The sequence below is a fragment of the Triturus cristatus genome, chromosome 3_1 (genome assembly GCF_964204655.1).
Source record: "Triturus cristatus chromosome 3_1, aTriCri1.1, whole genome shotgun sequence".
Lineage (NCBI taxonomy): Eukaryota > Metazoa > Chordata > Amphibia > Caudata > Salamandridae > Triturus > Triturus cristatus.
This window is the reverse complement of record NC_140583.1, coordinates 1,033,690,846-1,033,708,477: the sequence shown is the minus strand read 5'-3', so window position 1 is coordinate 1,033,708,477 and position 17,632 is coordinate 1,033,690,846. Positions and strand designations below refer to the sequence as shown.

At 39.4% G+C, this 17,632-nt stretch overlaps 1 protein-coding gene across 12 annotated transcripts in view; it reads left to right on the top strand.

The window, feature by feature from the left end:
• R3HDM1 (R3H domain containing 1) overlaps positions 1-17,632 on the top strand; it is a 532,254-nt gene that overhangs the window by 481,266 nt on the left and 33,356 nt on the right. For all 12 annotated transcript variants that reach the window (XM_085645759.1, XM_085645754.1, XM_085645751.1 and 9 more), the window contains 2 exons: positions 4,236-4,315; positions 7,360-7,444. In XM_085645759.1, the coding sequence (XP_085501885.1) occupies positions 4,236-4,315; positions 7,360-7,444 (165 nt within the window). The remainder of the gene's footprint in view (positions 1-4,235; positions 4,316-7,359; positions 7,445-17,632) is intronic.

Below are 17,632 nucleotides of genomic sequence, written 5' to 3'. Positions count from 1 at the left end.
AGTTTTAGACTCAAACACACTACAGAGTCAGCCCTAGTAGAAGTTTCAGAGGCAATCAAAATGACACTGGACGCTGTTAATGCGGTTTTGATAATGCTTGATCTCTGCAGCGTTTGATATCATCTCCCACTCCATACTCCTTCAACGGATCCAAGAAAGTGGCATCTCCCATAAGACTCTTTTCTGGATCAAATCGTTCCTGACTGACTGGAGACAAATGGTAGCACTAGGGCAGTTCTCTTCCGCAAAAAGACCAGTGGCATTGGGACTCCTGCAGGGCTCATCCCTTAGCCCGCACTATTCAATATCTATATGGCTCCCCTGATAGCCTAATTTGGAATCGATACCACATCTTATGCTGACGATACACAGCGAATTGTATCCCTAGAAAAAGACTCTCTGTTCCGAACACAATTTCCAAAATTGCTTTACCTGTGTTACACATTGGATGCATAACAATCAACTTGAATGCGACATGGATAAAACCGAAATCTAGCTATTCGGCAAGTCAAACCTGTGCTCCCCAATCCAATGTTGGCCCAGCTCCAATTCCCCACCCCAGTCAGAGTTGAAGTGGCAAAAAATTTTGTGGTCCAATTAGACACCGCCCTCTCAGTCCACCCTCAAGTTCTCGTGGTAGCAGAAATGTGCTTTAATCTAATCAAATCCCTAAAAAAAACTTAACATTTCTTCCTTTGGCCACCAGGAAAACTTTTGCCTTCGCTCTAATCACCTCAAGACTGGACTACTGCAATAGTCTTTACACAGGATCCTCCAGGCAGATCCATAAGCTCCAGATGGTACAACATGCCTCTTTGCCAGACTGGTGCTGGAACTTCCTAAACAGAGTGCAGCCTCCCCAGCCCTGACAATATACACTGGCTACCAATCCATAACAGGATCTTATTTAAGATCCTCTTATTGGTATTCAGAGCTTATAAGTCCACTGGACTCAAATACCTAACTGCGAGTTTCAGCCATTACAAGACCAAGAGGGTGCTGAGATCATCCAATGCTAATCTTTTAAAGCTTCGACTCTTTAGACTTACACCAATGAGGTGGAAAGTCCTTCCCGGTGCTAGGCACCAAAGCTTGGAGCCAACTCCCAAGCTCTCTTCGCTTCATAGATACTGAAACCAAATTCAATAAGAGTTTGAAGACCTGGCTCTTTCTTGCTCCAGACTCGCTTTGTTATTCCTTAATCTAGCCACTTTTTCAGTCCCTTTCTCTTCCAGTGTCCGCACGTATGGGTGTAGGTAGGTCCCAAGCTTAGCGTCAGGATGCTCCATTGCGAGTGACCGTGTGCGCTGTATGTTCACTATTCATTCATTCCCTGTCGAACTGTTAAACCACTTGGGATTACAAATAAATCTGGAGAAATTAATTGCAACGCCAGTTTAAGTCTCATCCTACCTGGGGGCATCTCTAAATACTATAACTTAAGGAGTGTGTCTTTTGAAGGAAAGAGTAATAACATTTCATAAAAATTTGTCCAGCTACTACATGGCAAAAATCCAACAGTAAGTAGAGTGTCTTAACTCCTATATTCCGTGGCATCATGTATTTTTCTGGTTCAAAATACTCTGCAGGATTGCCAGCTGTAATTTGTAAAAGGCTATATTAATTTGGAATGCCACCTCTACATGGTTAATACATGACAGCCCTAGCTGCAGTGCTCCTGGCACAAAGGTAATAATATTAGTAATAAGCTGCCTCGGTGCCTCATGATTTATCACTCAAATATTATCTCTATATACATTTTAGAAATCCAACCATTTTTCTTCAAACACACTTCAGTTTCTGTATACACATGTAAATTCAACCAAGCAAAAGCTTCTAATTTAGTAGGCTGGGTTGCGCACAGGAGAGCTACTTGCATGTAGCTGGAGAGCTACGTTTTCCTCTGCGCGCGACCCCCTGAAGACCCTATGTGTACCCCTATAACTTCTATATGCTGCTCTGTATTGCCCCTAAAACCACCGTCTCTTCCTCTGACCCAGCAGCCCCTCTCACTGCTGAATCTTGTACCCTATGCCCCCTTGCCATTCTGCGTGCCCTGCATACTCTACACCCTCTCTTTGCCACCCTGGCGACCCTTTTCACATCTTTATCCCCTTGTAGCAGCTCTTTGTTTGCCCATGCAGTCTCTGATCCCTTCTGTGTGGCCCTGCCCCCTTCAGCTTCTGTTTGCAATGCTGCCCCTGCTGTCCCTTTTTGTCTCTCCAAGCCACAACCCCTTTGTGTGGCTGATCCTCCCTCCAGGTCCTATGTGTCGCTCTGACGTGATCTTGCTCCTTCATAGCCCACTCAATGCGGTGTTCCTTAGAGAGAGGGGTGAATTGTCGCCCACTCCTAAGCCCTGTGCAAATTCTTGTGCAGGGACAAGTGGCAAGTGACCCACTTCTCTGTGGCCTCCAGCATTGTGTGGCTAAATAAGGGCAGGTCGTTGACCAACCCTTCCTTGGTATTGTTTGTTTTGTCACCCCTTGCACTTGCTGAAGGCACGGGGCATTTCGACCCCTGCTCCTAGACAAAGCAAGGCGCTGTAGTCTATTTCTCCCTTAACCTTGGGCAAGAGTTTCTGTAAAATTCCCTCTACATTTTAGGAGGGGACACATATTGGGACAACTATCCCTGCTCCGGTTAAATATTTAATTGTCTTCCCAGCCTTCGGCAATGCTGTAGTAGAGTGTCAGTAATTTCTGACTGAACCTTGGCCTTAGGCAGGGCAGATGAGAAATTATCTGTGCCAAACAAGGCTGTGGAGAAATATTCCTAAATGGGCTGGCTTACCTTTGATGCAGCGGAAGCAGTGTTAATTTTATACTCCTTTGCAATATCTCCAACATCATATATCAAACTTCTATTTCAACAGAGTTTGGGCACATAGAAACTCAATAACCACTTACAAACATCTGGTCCTCCGATAGATCTTTGGAGAGCTAATAGGGATTCAGATAATAAGAGACGGATGCTATTTCGTTCATGACCTATAATGAAGGAAAAGCCTAACTAAACATAAGTCATAATATGCATCATCAATGTCAAATAATTCACAAAATAACACAAACTCTGTATACTTATCAAGTTACTGTTATTTAACTCATCAAAATATGAATGGTCATTACATCAAATACATTAGTGTTGTCATTTCAATATTATTTCAAATGTTACAGGTTCATTGGCAAATACATCAAATTCAATAACAAGCGTGAGAGGAGAGAGAGCAAAACAAAAGGAAATTCTACGTTACAATATCAGTATGCATTTCAAGATTCATACGAACCTAAGAATAATGAACTAATGCACAGCGTGCAATAGTCCGAAATAGGTACCCCTTCAGCCGAAAAGGTGTAGCCTGAGCAACATCACAAGCCAATGAAGTGCAAGGTAATCAGGATAGATTTTGTTAAAAGAGGCAATTGGGTTCAGACTGACAGCATGTCACGCCCAGTATTTGCAAGGATTATAGCCAGCAAGAGTAGCATAGAGAGAATACAGCAGTAAAAGGCACCCTTCTCATAGAAACTGCTACTACTAAATTATTTTCCCACAGAAACAATTATACCCCAAAATGTTCAGAAACCAGCCCCCAGATGTTTCATTTTCACAGTTATACACAATTACATTGGTTAAGTTCATGAGGTGATCATTCTCCAAGCGATGTCATCCAGAATTTCTACAAGACAGTCCATTGTTAATTTAGAAAGATGTCATCACTCCATGGAAGCAGGAAAATAACTTGTACGTATGTCCTGTTCGTTGAAGCTCCTTTCTTCGAGTAGTGTTCACTTAGTTATTTAATTTCTTTCTTTAATCTCTTGCTTTTTTTTAAATTAAAGGTTTGTAGTTCCTTAGAAAAAATTAATTTACACTACCTGTACACCAATTCAATGTTGTGAATTTTGTTTTTCTCATGCATCGTTATTTTATAATTTTTAATTTTTTTACTAGTATCGCAGGGCTGATTTTCTGCAGTCTACCTAGAATATGAAAATGCATGTTAAAAAGTCCATGGGTAAAGGGTATTTTAAAGTACTGTATACAATCTTACTCTTAGTTAACAAGTTATTTTCATCAGTGCTTGTATAATCCAGTTAGTCTGTGAATCTAAATTGGCAACTTTATTTTACATTCAGCATCCATTGTGCAGAACTATTGTATTTCTGAAATGCATAAATTAGTTTGATATTGTTCCATTCAGAGATTTCCAGACCATTTGTTTTTTTCTTCAGGAGAAGCCAGGTATCCATTGCTTGGGCAGCCTTTGCAGTACAATCCATCTTTGCTACATGGACACATAACTACTCAGCAGGTACAAGATGCAGTTTAAAGTATTTGTTTTAGAAATAGTGATCACAACTCCAAATAGCATTGACAATGCCAGTAGTTCTGGATTGAATGTGCTTCAACCTGCACGAACAAAAGTACACCTCTTACCCTTCACTCACACATGGGTACCACTCACCCTCCGGTTACATGGAAGTACTGCTCAACTCTCATTAAATGGGCATGCTGTTCACCCTCCGCTCACAGTATATTGCACCACTTCTCCTCTAATCACAAGCACAATGCTCACCACCCACACACAAGTACTCCACTCACACAGGAACATTCCTCAGTCTCCTCTCACACACATTGCACATTGAGGAAGTATTTAGGATAACAGTGCTTCAAACATAAATGAAATGTTTAATTTGTAATTGTGTAGATCAGTTGGAAATAAGTAGAAGCATTGACAAAGCCAATAGGTCTAACTCATAAATGAAAGTGCTTCTTCAATCATTGATGGGTTTAGACACTCAGTAATTTGTCATAAATGTGCACAGCCTCTCATTCTTGCACTCGTACATCTATTCATCCACCTGCTACCCTATTCTTGCATTCTCCACGTATACAACTACAATAAAATACAAACACAAATACAAAACAAAAACAACTGCAAAATACATTGTAAAAATAAAGTTAGAAAAAAATAGATGGTATTTTACACAGCGTATTGTTGTTTTGAAGTTCCTTCATGGTATTCATGTTTGGGACCAAAGTGTCAACTTGGAATGGTGAAACAAGGAAACATAATGGGCAATACCATTCTTTGTTTTTAGACTGCTTTATAGGTATTGGCTATATGTAATGTGATGCACTGAGATCAATTGAGCAGCAAGCTGTCCGCTTATTAGCACTGTCTGGGGAGCTGTAGTATGTTCTAAAAAACAATGAGAAGGACAGATGTGTCTTATAAAAGGAAAACGTTGAAAAAGACTGGCCCACCAGCCTTGGCTTTGAATTGAAGGGACCAGCTATAAGAAGGTCGCTCTTGGTCCTGCTCCAAAACGAATGGTCCAGCCAGAACTGCTGTATCGGCTCTGTTTTTTAGGAATTTTGTGTCTTACTCCTGAACTAATGGTATGCTCTGACGGGTCAGGCAGAACAGCAGATGAGCAGCAATTAACCAAATGGCCATATTGTATGCTTAGGAAGTCCACCCTGGAGGTGCCGGGAGCATCCATTCAATTGGGTACCACAGAACAAGGTAAAAGGAAAGAATATGTTAGAGCTTAGATTTTTTTTCGCTCTGCAGCTACACGATTTCTGAGCCCTGGGTGTTGTTGAGGTGCTTTTTGAGAGGAACTATTTAATCATTCTTAAAATGACAACATTTTGCATTATGTATTCCTGGTTACATCAGAGCAATATCTGCTAGAGTCATTTTGCCGCAGATTTTTCATCTTAGCATCCTCCCCAGGTGCCAGACTGGATCTGGAAAGTTTTCCAGCAGTACCTCTGCTAGTCGGCAGAGGTAGTTGAGCGATGTAGTCTCCTAATGTTACTCCAACTGAGTTATTATAAGCCCTTACCCGACACAGTCATTTCATTTTTTTCCATGCTACAATGCGGACCCGCACTGTAGTTTCTCCGGTCTTTTTTCGGCGAACTTGATGTTTTTCATCAACTGAGCAGTGTGCCCTTTTTTCACTTTCTCAATGTCCTCGGGGTACAAGCCTTGTGAGTCCTGTGGAGGACAAATGTCAGCCCCCGGGCCCTCAGTCGGTTTGCCAATGGTGCCTGGGTGAGAACCACAGGGTCGTAGTCTTTGGAGTTCAGCTGCCGCAGTGTAGGGGGGACCTGGAGGAAGAGATCTACACTGCAGACTGTCGGGGAGAAGCTGATTTGGGTGAGTATGCATCCCAAATCCATCATTTCCGATGACTCGAGGCAGGCGAACGGACCGCCACGGTCGCGTCGTGGGAAACCCTCATTGTAATGTGGACGACAGTCCGAGATCCCAGTACTACCCTATGGATGCTGTTCTTCTCTATATAGGCTTTCGGAGAAAGGCTGTCAGAGTCGGCAGTATTTCAGCGGTCAGTCGAAGTACAGGAGGCATGCATCGTAATGTGCAAATTGGTTGACTTAAAAAGGTCGCCAAAATGTGTGCAGAGGTTTATTATTCTATTACTAGCAAAATTGACTGATATTACGGTTTAAAAATAAATATTTGGATTTTTTCAAAATAAATGTGTTAAATATTAGCAGGCTGTCTCAATACCATCATAGGAAAACGCCTTTACCACATTTTCAGTGAATCATCCAGTAGTGTGTGTCGTGCATCTTTAAAGCTTCCTTGTTTTTGTAGTATAAAAAGGGTTATTTTTAACATCTTGCCTTCTATTTTGAGCCATGTTGGAACAGTGATTTATCTGTATTTTAAGTTGAAGAATGATAAATAAAAAGTGCCCTGGGTTTTGTATTGTTTAGTTAGTTTTCTTGACATTATATTTTTTCAGCTGTTTTATTTACACCTTGGTGGGCGTAAATACCTTAGTAATGCAGGAAAATGTAAGAACCCAACACATTTAGTGAGTTCAACAGACAGTACCCTCCTATTCCTTAAGCAAGTGCTAGCAACCTCTTTGGCAAAGGTAGGCATTATTTCTAAATACATTATCGTCTTGTTTGCTGTTTTCACTTTTAATCATAGAGGGCTATTCCCAGGCAGCAGACCATATTCATGTCAGTCACTATGCTTTCAGATCACCAGTAGACAAAGTTACCTTTCAGATAAATCAACCAATTACAGTTCATGATTTCAAAACAAACTTGCTTTTGTTTGGGATAAATGTGATGGTTTCCTTATCCAGCCATTATGGGAACTAACTGAATGTACTTGAGTGCAAAATAAAACACATCACATTAGTGGACATTACAAGACGTTTTTAACATCTGTTTGAATATTAAGCTTTGTTAAAATGTGATGTTTGAGTGGAATCTATTATTAATGAAATTAGTTTATATCGTATATTTAACATGCCTGGACTTAACTTCATTTAAGTTTGTTATGCTTTTCGGACTCTTCAGGGTCCGCCTGGAAACCGGCATGGCGGTAGAGGGAAAAAGCCTGCCAGAAAAGCTTCCTCAACTGATCTTGGAGCTGGAGAACAAGGTATGTATTCAAGTTACCTTTGTAATGTTCCGGTGTTACATTAATTAAATCACGTAAAGATAATGTCAAATTTCCCTTGTAATGCGTTAAGTTGAAGTTTGTCCAGAAGTGATTCTGGTGGGGTTCAAACTTGGCATAGACAGGATATATAATAGAGTTCCAATGTGAGGAGACAGTCATGCATAGTATAACATAAGAAAGAAATATGAGTTCAATGTAATTGCTGTCAAATGTATAACTCCCTGTTATTTTCCAACTAAACCAATGCGGTGATAGGATTGTTCCTTTACTCATTTGTTTGCCCTTTTAACAAATCCTATCAAATGCATCTTATAGGGAAATGGTAGGTGGCTTCTGTTTACCAGATGTTAAGATAGTCATTTCATCATCCAGTATAGTCTTCTGATGGAGGCCAACACAATCTCAATGATATAAAGCATTAACATAACTTTGTTTTTCTTAAGTGATAATTTTTCAATATCCTATATCGGCAGTGATACGTGAACAATGATCTGTTTATTTTTAGACCTCCACTGTTGAATACACATTTTCAGCCTTTCACACCTTTTCGTGCCTTAGCCGATCAATGGCTCTGCGTTAATTTGGCCCGCTTTACCACTAACCGTGTTTGTCAATAGTTTTGAGAGTATCATACTGAACAGCAAAGAGAAGATCAGGGCACTAGAGAACCTGCACCAATCAGATAAATACAAAAAGTATAAACAAGAATGTGGTGCAAAGAGCCAGGGATGTGACCTTCCTGCGTCCCTAATATTTGGTGTCACCCAAAGAAAATACAAAAGACAGAAATGGCTCAGCACACAACTCAAATTCAGATGTAATAGACAGAAATATATGTCAAAATCAATAAACAACCAAAATTGTAAAGTATCCCCAAGGATTCACGGTAGACTTCAGTATCTGAATGTTGACATTTTCTTAATTTTGTTGTTCAAGTTATTCTCAGTTAAAAGCACAGCATACAATTCATAGCCGACGCGGCGCGTTTCGTCCCAACGGGACTTCTTCAAGGCTATAAAGATACATATGCAAAACATACATTACTATATACAATTAAAAAGTACATAAAAGAAGAAACACAATTATCGCTTAAACGTAAGAGTACATTCTTACTACATTTATGTGTACAGTCAAATCAAAGAATCTGAACAGACTTGGGGATATATTGAAAAACAAAAGGAGGATCTAACAGAGTTAACCTGATCTTTTTAAATTATATCAAGACTAGTTGAATTAATGTTCAATTTTTTCTAAATTTTGTATATATGTATTTCGATTTTGATCAGTTTATTCTGTAAGTATTATCAACAGCATATCTATAATAGATATACAGGCAAAACGTTTCACCATTGACATTGCTCAATAGTATCAAACTTGCAACAGAGTCAATAAATTTATTGCCTGAGATTGCACATACCTCACAGAGAGTGCTTATACGGTCCAACGCGAATCAATATTTTCCCTTTTCCTTTCTGTGATTAGTATTTTCAAAGGTCTACAAACTATGATAAAAAGCAGAGATTTATTTGTCTCAATTTATTGTACTAATAAAGGTCAAACCTTACACAGTATGTAAAGTAATCTTGTTTTATCTGGAGAAAAGGATTTATATGGTGTATATAAGCAATAAATGAATGGTTGTACCCTTGCTAGAACCACAAATAGCAGCTGAAACTCGCTTTTACTGTATTATTTGAGGCATTTAGACTAGTTAGTTTGTAAGTTCGATAAATATGTGATGTCATTCATTAGGACTCTAATGTCAGAACCTTTACTTAAACCAATTAAGTGCATGAAATATAACCTCATAATAGTAAGAGCCTCTATATTTGTATAACACTTACTCAAACAAATAAGGTGCTAAAACATACCTTCTTACTGACAGACACCTCTATATTTGTATGATATGGAGGTGGAAGGTTCAAGGTACGATGGCCTTGGTCCTACAAGAAAGCAGGGACATTTGAGATTTTAATTTTAATATTTTTAAAATTTTAATTTTGTAAAAATGTTTATGTTGTTTTGATTACACTTCTCTATACAAAAATGGAGGCCAGGTAGTTCTAAAGGATACAACATGTAAAGTCTGCGAGGCAAGAGGCCATTTCCAAATTAAATATGGCAAGGAAAACATTTATTAGACTGATGGTAAAATAAGCCATAGAGAGAAATGTATATCCCTATTTGTACAGAACGAGCTATTCTCATCACAGAAGTCGTGTTAATACACTGTCCTATTATGCATGCAAAAGTATACATTACACGGACACAATGCTAATACTAGAAAAACGCTGAGAGTGATGGTACGCTCTTCAAAAGGCTCAACATACACGGAGCTTATTGTTCGATGAAAGTCAAAATATATAGACTTAAGTAAACATCCTTTTATTGGAGGTAACCCTCCATACCTAATCTGTAAAGGCTTAGTGGACAACAATGATCCTAGTGAGATTCCAAATTATACATCGAGCTTTTAAGTGAGAAGGTGAGCGGAACCGCACTCCCGTGAAAACATTAGCGCCATATTAGCCAGTTAAATAGGCACCATATAATAGCTCTCTGATACAAAAACACAGCACTATCATAGTTTAGGTATTAAAGAAAAACCCTAAAAGGGTATAAGAAATAAAAAATAAAAGTAAAAGTCTAACGTAACAGTTTTAAAACAACTTACGTGATATATGGTCGGAATGTCACAGGGTCCGTACTCTGCGTGTTCGAAAAAGTAGAGAGAGACCAAACAACGCTGTAGCCCTATATATATATGATGAATTTAACTCACTACACCTGTGTGGTGTGAGGCAAGGCTAGAAGCCCAAAAGAAAACCGTATGAGGTTATAGAACGTTTACGTAAATTAGTCCGCCATCTTAAAATGATTTGGCGATCCTAAAGAAAGATATCTTATGATCTAAAGAGATATCTTAAACACACAAAATTATGTGTTTGAAACAGCCAAAGGAATATTATAAACTAGTTTTATGTGAATAAAATAACCGCAAAGTAAGGCTCGAACAGTTACAGGTTAGTCCGCCATCATGAAGTGGTGTAACGAACCTAACGAGAAAATAATAACGGAGAAGATCTTAAATGTAAGAAATTTATATACGACAGCAAGAGAAGGATAATTATGAAAGCTAAATATGAAACTAAAGGGGTTGCCAATTTTAACGATTATTGAACACAAAAAGGGTTTGAAAGCTCAGATAAGATTCGTTTAATGTTGTTAAAAATCTACGCAAACTAGTCCGTCATCTTGAAATGTTTAGGCGATCCATACAAGAGATAGATTTGTAAACTTAAGGAATGTCTAAAGCACCTAAAATTATATTTAGGACAGCGAAAAGCTGAATAATTAAAGTAACTTTCAAAGAGTAGCAAGAACTCAATAAAGGATATGAGCAGTAACCAAATTAACATTAGCTGAACACGGAGAAGAAAAAGGCGCCCGCCATTTTACATTAGTTATTTGTAAACAAAATGAGAAAATAGCAACGTCGAGCCTAGAATAACATATATACCTTTTATGCAGAGGTTTCCTGTGTACCATGATCATTGTCTGCATAAAGTATACATGTGTGACATTACCACCATATTAAAATGGTCATTTGAGCCAGAAAAATGTTTTGGACATTATTCATTAAATCAAATCACAAACAATAATACAGATGGTAAGTTCATGTTGTGAGCAGAAAGCCCTCAGAGATGAAGTGAGATGTTGTTACCTCACCTGAAGCGGAATAGCGCCTATGGTGAACCGTAGAGAAAATCTGCTCACGCAAACCATAGTCAAAGGTAGATGTCCATACTACCTAATTGAACATCTAACCTATGTTGTCGCAAATCATAGAGATTAGTCATAGCCACTAGAAATCTAAGACTGAAAAATTCAGACAAGAAAAGAGAACCAGGGTTATACTACCCAAATGACATGACTATGGGATGTAATGATCCTATTTGATGATAAATTATTTTTGGGGACATATCTCAAGACGACAAAGGCTACTACAGAAAATGGTGAAATTCATTATTGGTGTTAAGACCAAGTATTACAGTCCGTAAACGGCAAATCCAACATGCCTCTGTTTGTCTTAAATGGGCAGTCCTGTCCCCCCCCCCCCTTTCATTTTTGGTGACATGGTCTATAGCGTGGAAAGTAATCTTGGTATTTTCTGGATGTGTTTCATGTATATGAACAGAGACAGGATATTTCTCATCTCGATTTTTTATAGCCCTGACATGTTCCTGTATTCGTGTCTTTAAACTGCGAATGTTGCTTCCAACATAAGCTTTTCCACACACACATTTCAGAAGATAAACAGTGTGTGTGGTATTGCAGTTGATAAAGGACTTAATTTCAAATTTCTTCGAGTTGTTATATTGAAAACTAAAGGTCTTGTTGGTCCCCAATTTACAGATATTACAATTACCACAAATGAAAAAACCACAAGGGTTTTCAGGTAGCCAAGTTTGTTGACAAATTTTCAATGGTTTAACATAGCTGGGGCAAATGATATTCTTAATGGTTCTTCCTCTTTTGTAGATTACTTTTGGTTTAGGAGAAACTATATTGACAGATGAAGTGTTAGATGTAAGTAAGTGCCAATTTTTTCTCAGTATGTTAAAGATTTGTCCACTGAATGAATTATATTCAGTTATGAATGACAAATCCACATGTTCAGACTGAGCCTTCTTGCTTTTGGCCTTGGAAAGAATAGATTTTCTGTCTTTTTTGACAATCTTTTCCTCAGCCCTTTGTAGACAATCCTTATCATAACCTCTTTGTGTGAAATTTTTCTTAATCTTTTGTACTTGTGTTAGAAATGTGTGATCCTCGCTGCAATTGCGGCGAGCTCGAACCATTTCCCCAAATGGGATTGCTGAAATGGTTGCTTTCGGATGACAGCTCCTAGCGTGGAGAACGCTGTTGCAGGCAGTCGACTTTCTGAAGGTGTCACTATGTATTGTGTTGTCTTTAATATACAATCTTAAGTCCAGAAAGTCTATCTCCCTTTTGGAGCTCTTGATTGTTAACTTAACATTGAATTCATTATTATTCAGATAATGATGGTATTCTGAAAGCTCTTCCTCACTTCCTTTCCATATGAGGAAGATATCGTCAATGTATCTACAGAAGAAAAGGATGTTATTTATCCATTTCCCTGCACCTGAGCCCCAGGCATGCTCCACCTCATACAATCCCATAAAGAGATTAGCATAAGATGGAGCAAACCTGGAGCCCATGGCGGTCCCCTGTTTTTGGAGAAACCAATCCCCACCATGCATGAATGTGTTATGTGTCAGAATCAGTTCAGACATCTGTAGTAACATATGTGTGTGGTGCAGATGTTTTGCATTCCGTTTGTGCCAATAGAATTTCAATGCTCTTAGACCACATGACATCTGTATACACGTGTAGAGACCTTCCACATCCATAGTTACGAACGTGAAGGTATCCAGTTCCCATTTAAAATCTTCCAATTTACAGATTAGATCTTTGCTATCTCTTAAGTAAGATGGTAGATTTAATACTATTGGCTGTAGAAAATGATCTACATACTCAGCAATTCTCTCTTAGAAAAAATTGAACATTAATTCAACTAGTCTTGATATAATTTAAAAAGATCAGGTTAACTCTGTTAGATCCTCCTTTTGTTTTTCAATATATCCCCAAGTCTGTTCAGATTCTTTGATTTGACTGTACACATAAATGTATTAAGAATGTACTCTAAACGTTTAAGCGATAATTGTGTTTCTTCTTTTATGTACTTTTTAATTGTATATAGTAATGTATGTTTTGTATATGTATCTTTATAGCCTTGAAGAAGTCCCGTTGGGACGAAACGCGCCGCGTCGGCTATGAATTGTATGCTGTGCTTTTAACTGAGAATAACTTGAACAACAAAATAAAGAAAAAGTTTTGAGAGTATCAAATGATAAGAATGAAATCAAATACACAGAGTTTGGATGAGCTATTAAAATGTAATTACGGTACTGCAAGTAGAAAATCAAAACTAAATTAAATAGGTCAGTTTGTGGAGCAATATTTGGATATAGCGATGTAAATTCAGTATATTTGTTTAACTCTTCATACATTATGCTGTAAACCGGAAACACAACTATAAACACAATTGGTTTGGATGGTCGGAAACCTTTAAAGTCTGCATGTGCCGTGCTTCGAAGGAATGCTGTGCCTGTGTTAGAATGTTAGCTCATCAGTGTTGTCTTTTGTTGATTTTTCATGCTCATCAGTATGAAACTTTTGCGGCTAATTTCTTAGCACTGAAATTAGTGGTTTATTGCTGGCTGCAAGTTTGATGTTTCCAAACGTGAAAGTATTTTTTTATTTATTTTAAGAGGGCGTTCTGGCATCATCCTTGAGTAGGTCTTGGACTTTTGTTCTTCGTAAAAGCAAATAGCTTTGTTTATGCTTTCTTGGAACCTCTAGGTCACATTGATCGAGGGAACATCAGTACACTTCATATAGTTCAATAGAAGCAGATTAAAAATACATAAATGTACATTACTTGATTGGAAGGCCAAAAGTAAAAACAAAACGTATCTTGACAACGGCCTAGAAATATGAAGGATGTATATAATTGCCTTTATTGTATTTCAGTATATTTATTGATCCTAGTATAGTATAGGAAAGCTGTATGGACGAGCAAAAAAGGAGATTTTTATTTAGACCATTCCCACAGTCCATGTCTGTGAAAGGCATGAGCTACAATTTCAGATGTAGATATGATGGGAGAGTGACTTATTATTTTGGCCCCCAAAAAATGAAAGTTCCTGATAACTGTTGCTCTTAGTACATACATTTCTAATAAATACATCTTCCAGCAGATTCGTTACTTTATTCATTTTCCTTCTAGGCTACTGACTGGTCATGAAAAGCTTTTCCCAGCACCATCTCTCCAGCGCACCAACTAGTGCTGGTGAGAATTCCTGTACTTCGTAACCTCATTGACACATGTCTGGATGGTCTGTCAGTGTCTGGACATCGAAGTTCCTCAACATTTTAACAGCAACTACGTCAAATGTCTGTTTCAAATGTTTTAGGGTTCAACCTTTGTCGCAGATGCTGATAGGAAGTATTGCTTTCAGTCTCACTTGACATCTGCATATGATGCTTTGGATCGGAGTAGGGCATGGTTGCCTGCAATTCTCGGGCCTCAGTGCACCTGAAGGCTGCAGGGAACTAGAAGCTCAAGCTGGTTTTTGCTAAGGCTCACAAAGAGACTCCAAAGCAATCTCTTTCGCAAACAGGTAAATCGCCTGTAAGGAAGCAATCTTCTCAAAAGCCTTTCCATTTAAAAAGAAAAAACACAAAGAGCACCTTGAGGAGGAGCCCTTTCCTCCTGCTACCGTTCGGAGTATTTGCACCATTTTCTGACCAGACTCATCCTCATTAGATTCCAATGTTTACGAAACAAAATAACACATGAAATATTCAAAGTCCATTGACTGACCCCATAATATTCTAAGTCTTCTGGTTAGATATGGCGGATATGTTCCAAATGCTTTGTATATCATCCATCCCCCCCCCCCCCCCAATAATGTAGGGTTCTTGAGGGTTTGGTGACTGTCTTTCGATTTTCAAACCTTCCTCATTTACAGAGTCATTGCTTCCATTTAGTGAGGCCATGTCATGGTTACATAGGCGAAACCCTTTTCGGGCCCAGGAGTCCACAGATAGCAATGTCACATAGTCCTTCTCTCGATGAGACCCACCTTTTGTCCCATCACTCACTGGAAAGTCTGGTTGTTCAAATGTCCTCAAATCTAAATCTAAATGCCTTCCTCATGGCATCTCCCGCTAGAGACTCGAAAGATTAGACTTTACAGGTTGAGAAATCTTTGCTTCTGATTGCCTGGTCACCTTCACTGCTAATGCCACCTGCATCCCGGGCTGATGTTCATACCTTGTGGGAATTTGCAAAACCTAAATTAACCACCTTGCCAGACCACGTAAAAAAGCTGTTTACAGACCTGGTCAGTCGCAAATTGGATTCATCCAAACCGTTTTTGCTAGGAGGATACCGTTGCTTGGTCTATGGCATGGCTGTTAAGCTGTACCAGCACCGTTGGATGCGTTCCTCTAACTTCTCCGGAGATATGCAAACCACTCTCATGGACATTGCCTCCAAACCTGAGCAGTTGTTTGTAGAGAAAGCAGACTCTTCCTTGTACCACATAAAAATCTGAGATACAGCATAAAGGGGTGGCCCTGGCATCCCCAGTGTAATAATTCCACTAACAATATAGAGTTTTGTTTCTGTTCCAGTGGGGTATAAGCAGTGCATCATTCACACCATGTGCAGACAGCCCAACAGCTAAACCTCTTCTTTCTGGGCAAAGATGGGTCTAGTGGTACACATCAGCAGCAGTTGCAGACTCCTCCCTGCTTTGTCAGCTCTGCTACTTAAAAAACTCTGACTCCCACACCATCATCTTCTAGAAGGTGGGAGTGGGTGTGGAGGTGCAGGCAGGGTTTCCATTTTTTCAAGTGCTCTCTGGCACATGCCTCAGTTTTGAAAGCCTTTGCCCTGTGAAACAAAGGTGTCATTGTGGTAGTGTTTCTGAAAGCAGGGTACAGTATTATTTCCCTTTACATTTTGGTCCCCCAAAAAGATGGGGGGCCCAAGGGGGTCTGACTGCTCTTGGTTTTCGGGAGATTGATTGGCATCCCTGGACCTTCAAGACACCTGTTTTTTATTACAGCCCTCCCTGCACATAAATTTCACTTCAGGTTCACAGTGGTATCCCAGGACTGGTTAAGTGCTGGTCATTGTAATGGGTTCACTATGATTGTCAGGAGCCCATGTATGTCTATACTTAGACGACTGATAAGTGGAAGAATATGCTCTGGCATTGGTCAGATGATATCAGACAATGACTCTCTTCCACAAAACGTTCTACCTCTCTCCCATGCAGTCTACCCTCAGAGGAGCGGTAATGAACATGAAGTGCATGAAAGCCTTTCTTTCTCCTCCGAGGATCACGAATATTCAATAGATGAATCTGAGGTTTTGCGCTCAGAATCTCATCCTGGTTTTACAGGGCTTGGTTTTCTTGGCATTATGTTCTCATGCATCCTGTTGGCATCAGATGAAAGATGAGGGCCATTCAGTGGTGCCTGAAGAAACAGTCAAAAGTGCTGTAGAAGTTACTGGAAGATCAAGTACAAGTGATTACAGTTGCCCTCGGCAGGATGCAGAGGCACGGGATCACTCCATCATTTTCCCTAATCTGACATTACTGGGGCTGCATGAGAAGATATTGAGCAGTGCAGTTATTACTTTTACCTACCTGATGATCCCCACTACAAATCTACCTATTCAGGTCGCTTGAACAAAGTAGTTCATCTGTGTGTTTAAATGCTCAACCCCTTCAAATCTTGCCTTTCCAACTTCTTGCTGTTTGTTTTCGCTCGCACAGCAGGGTCTCACAATGGCTACAGTTGAGGGCTATCTGGTAGCCATGTCTACTTTCATGTGTTTTCCTGATCAACCTCTGTTGTTTAGATCGCCATTAGTGGCACTTTTGTAGAAGTTTTGTATTATTTGTTTCCGCCCACTCCTATTGTTTCTTATTGGAAATAAACATTATGTTGACCTTCTTGATGGCATCCTTGTTAAGCGTATACAGAGTTGCCCAGTTCAACTTCTTACCTCGAAGACTGTTTTGTTCCTGCTAGTAACGTCGGCATGGAGGTTGGACAACCACGACTTGCACCTCTGGCATAGCCGTTCTGAGGATACATCCAAGAAGATTTTGTCTCCTTTCATGTCTGTGGGAATCTTTGATCAGATAATTTAATAACCTCCTTGCCCAGCACTAGATATGGCAAGTGTGTGTCTCTTGCATGAAAATAGAAAACATGGGCTCATTTCGAACTGCTCAAATATTGTGTTAGAAGTCAGGGTTTGGTAACCTACCTACTAGCCTCGAATTTCATTTTTGAATGTTCTTGACGAAATGGTTTGCACCTGGTCCCTGTCTTGAGGAGACAATTAAAACCGTGGACTTGAAACATGTCTACAGCTCCGCCCAGAGGAGAAGGCCAAATGAGATGCAACATCTAGGGCTTTTAAAAATGGCGCGATTAAACTTGTTTGCTGCTCTTCTGGATTATAGTTTCCTTTTCCCCTGCTACAATTGAATT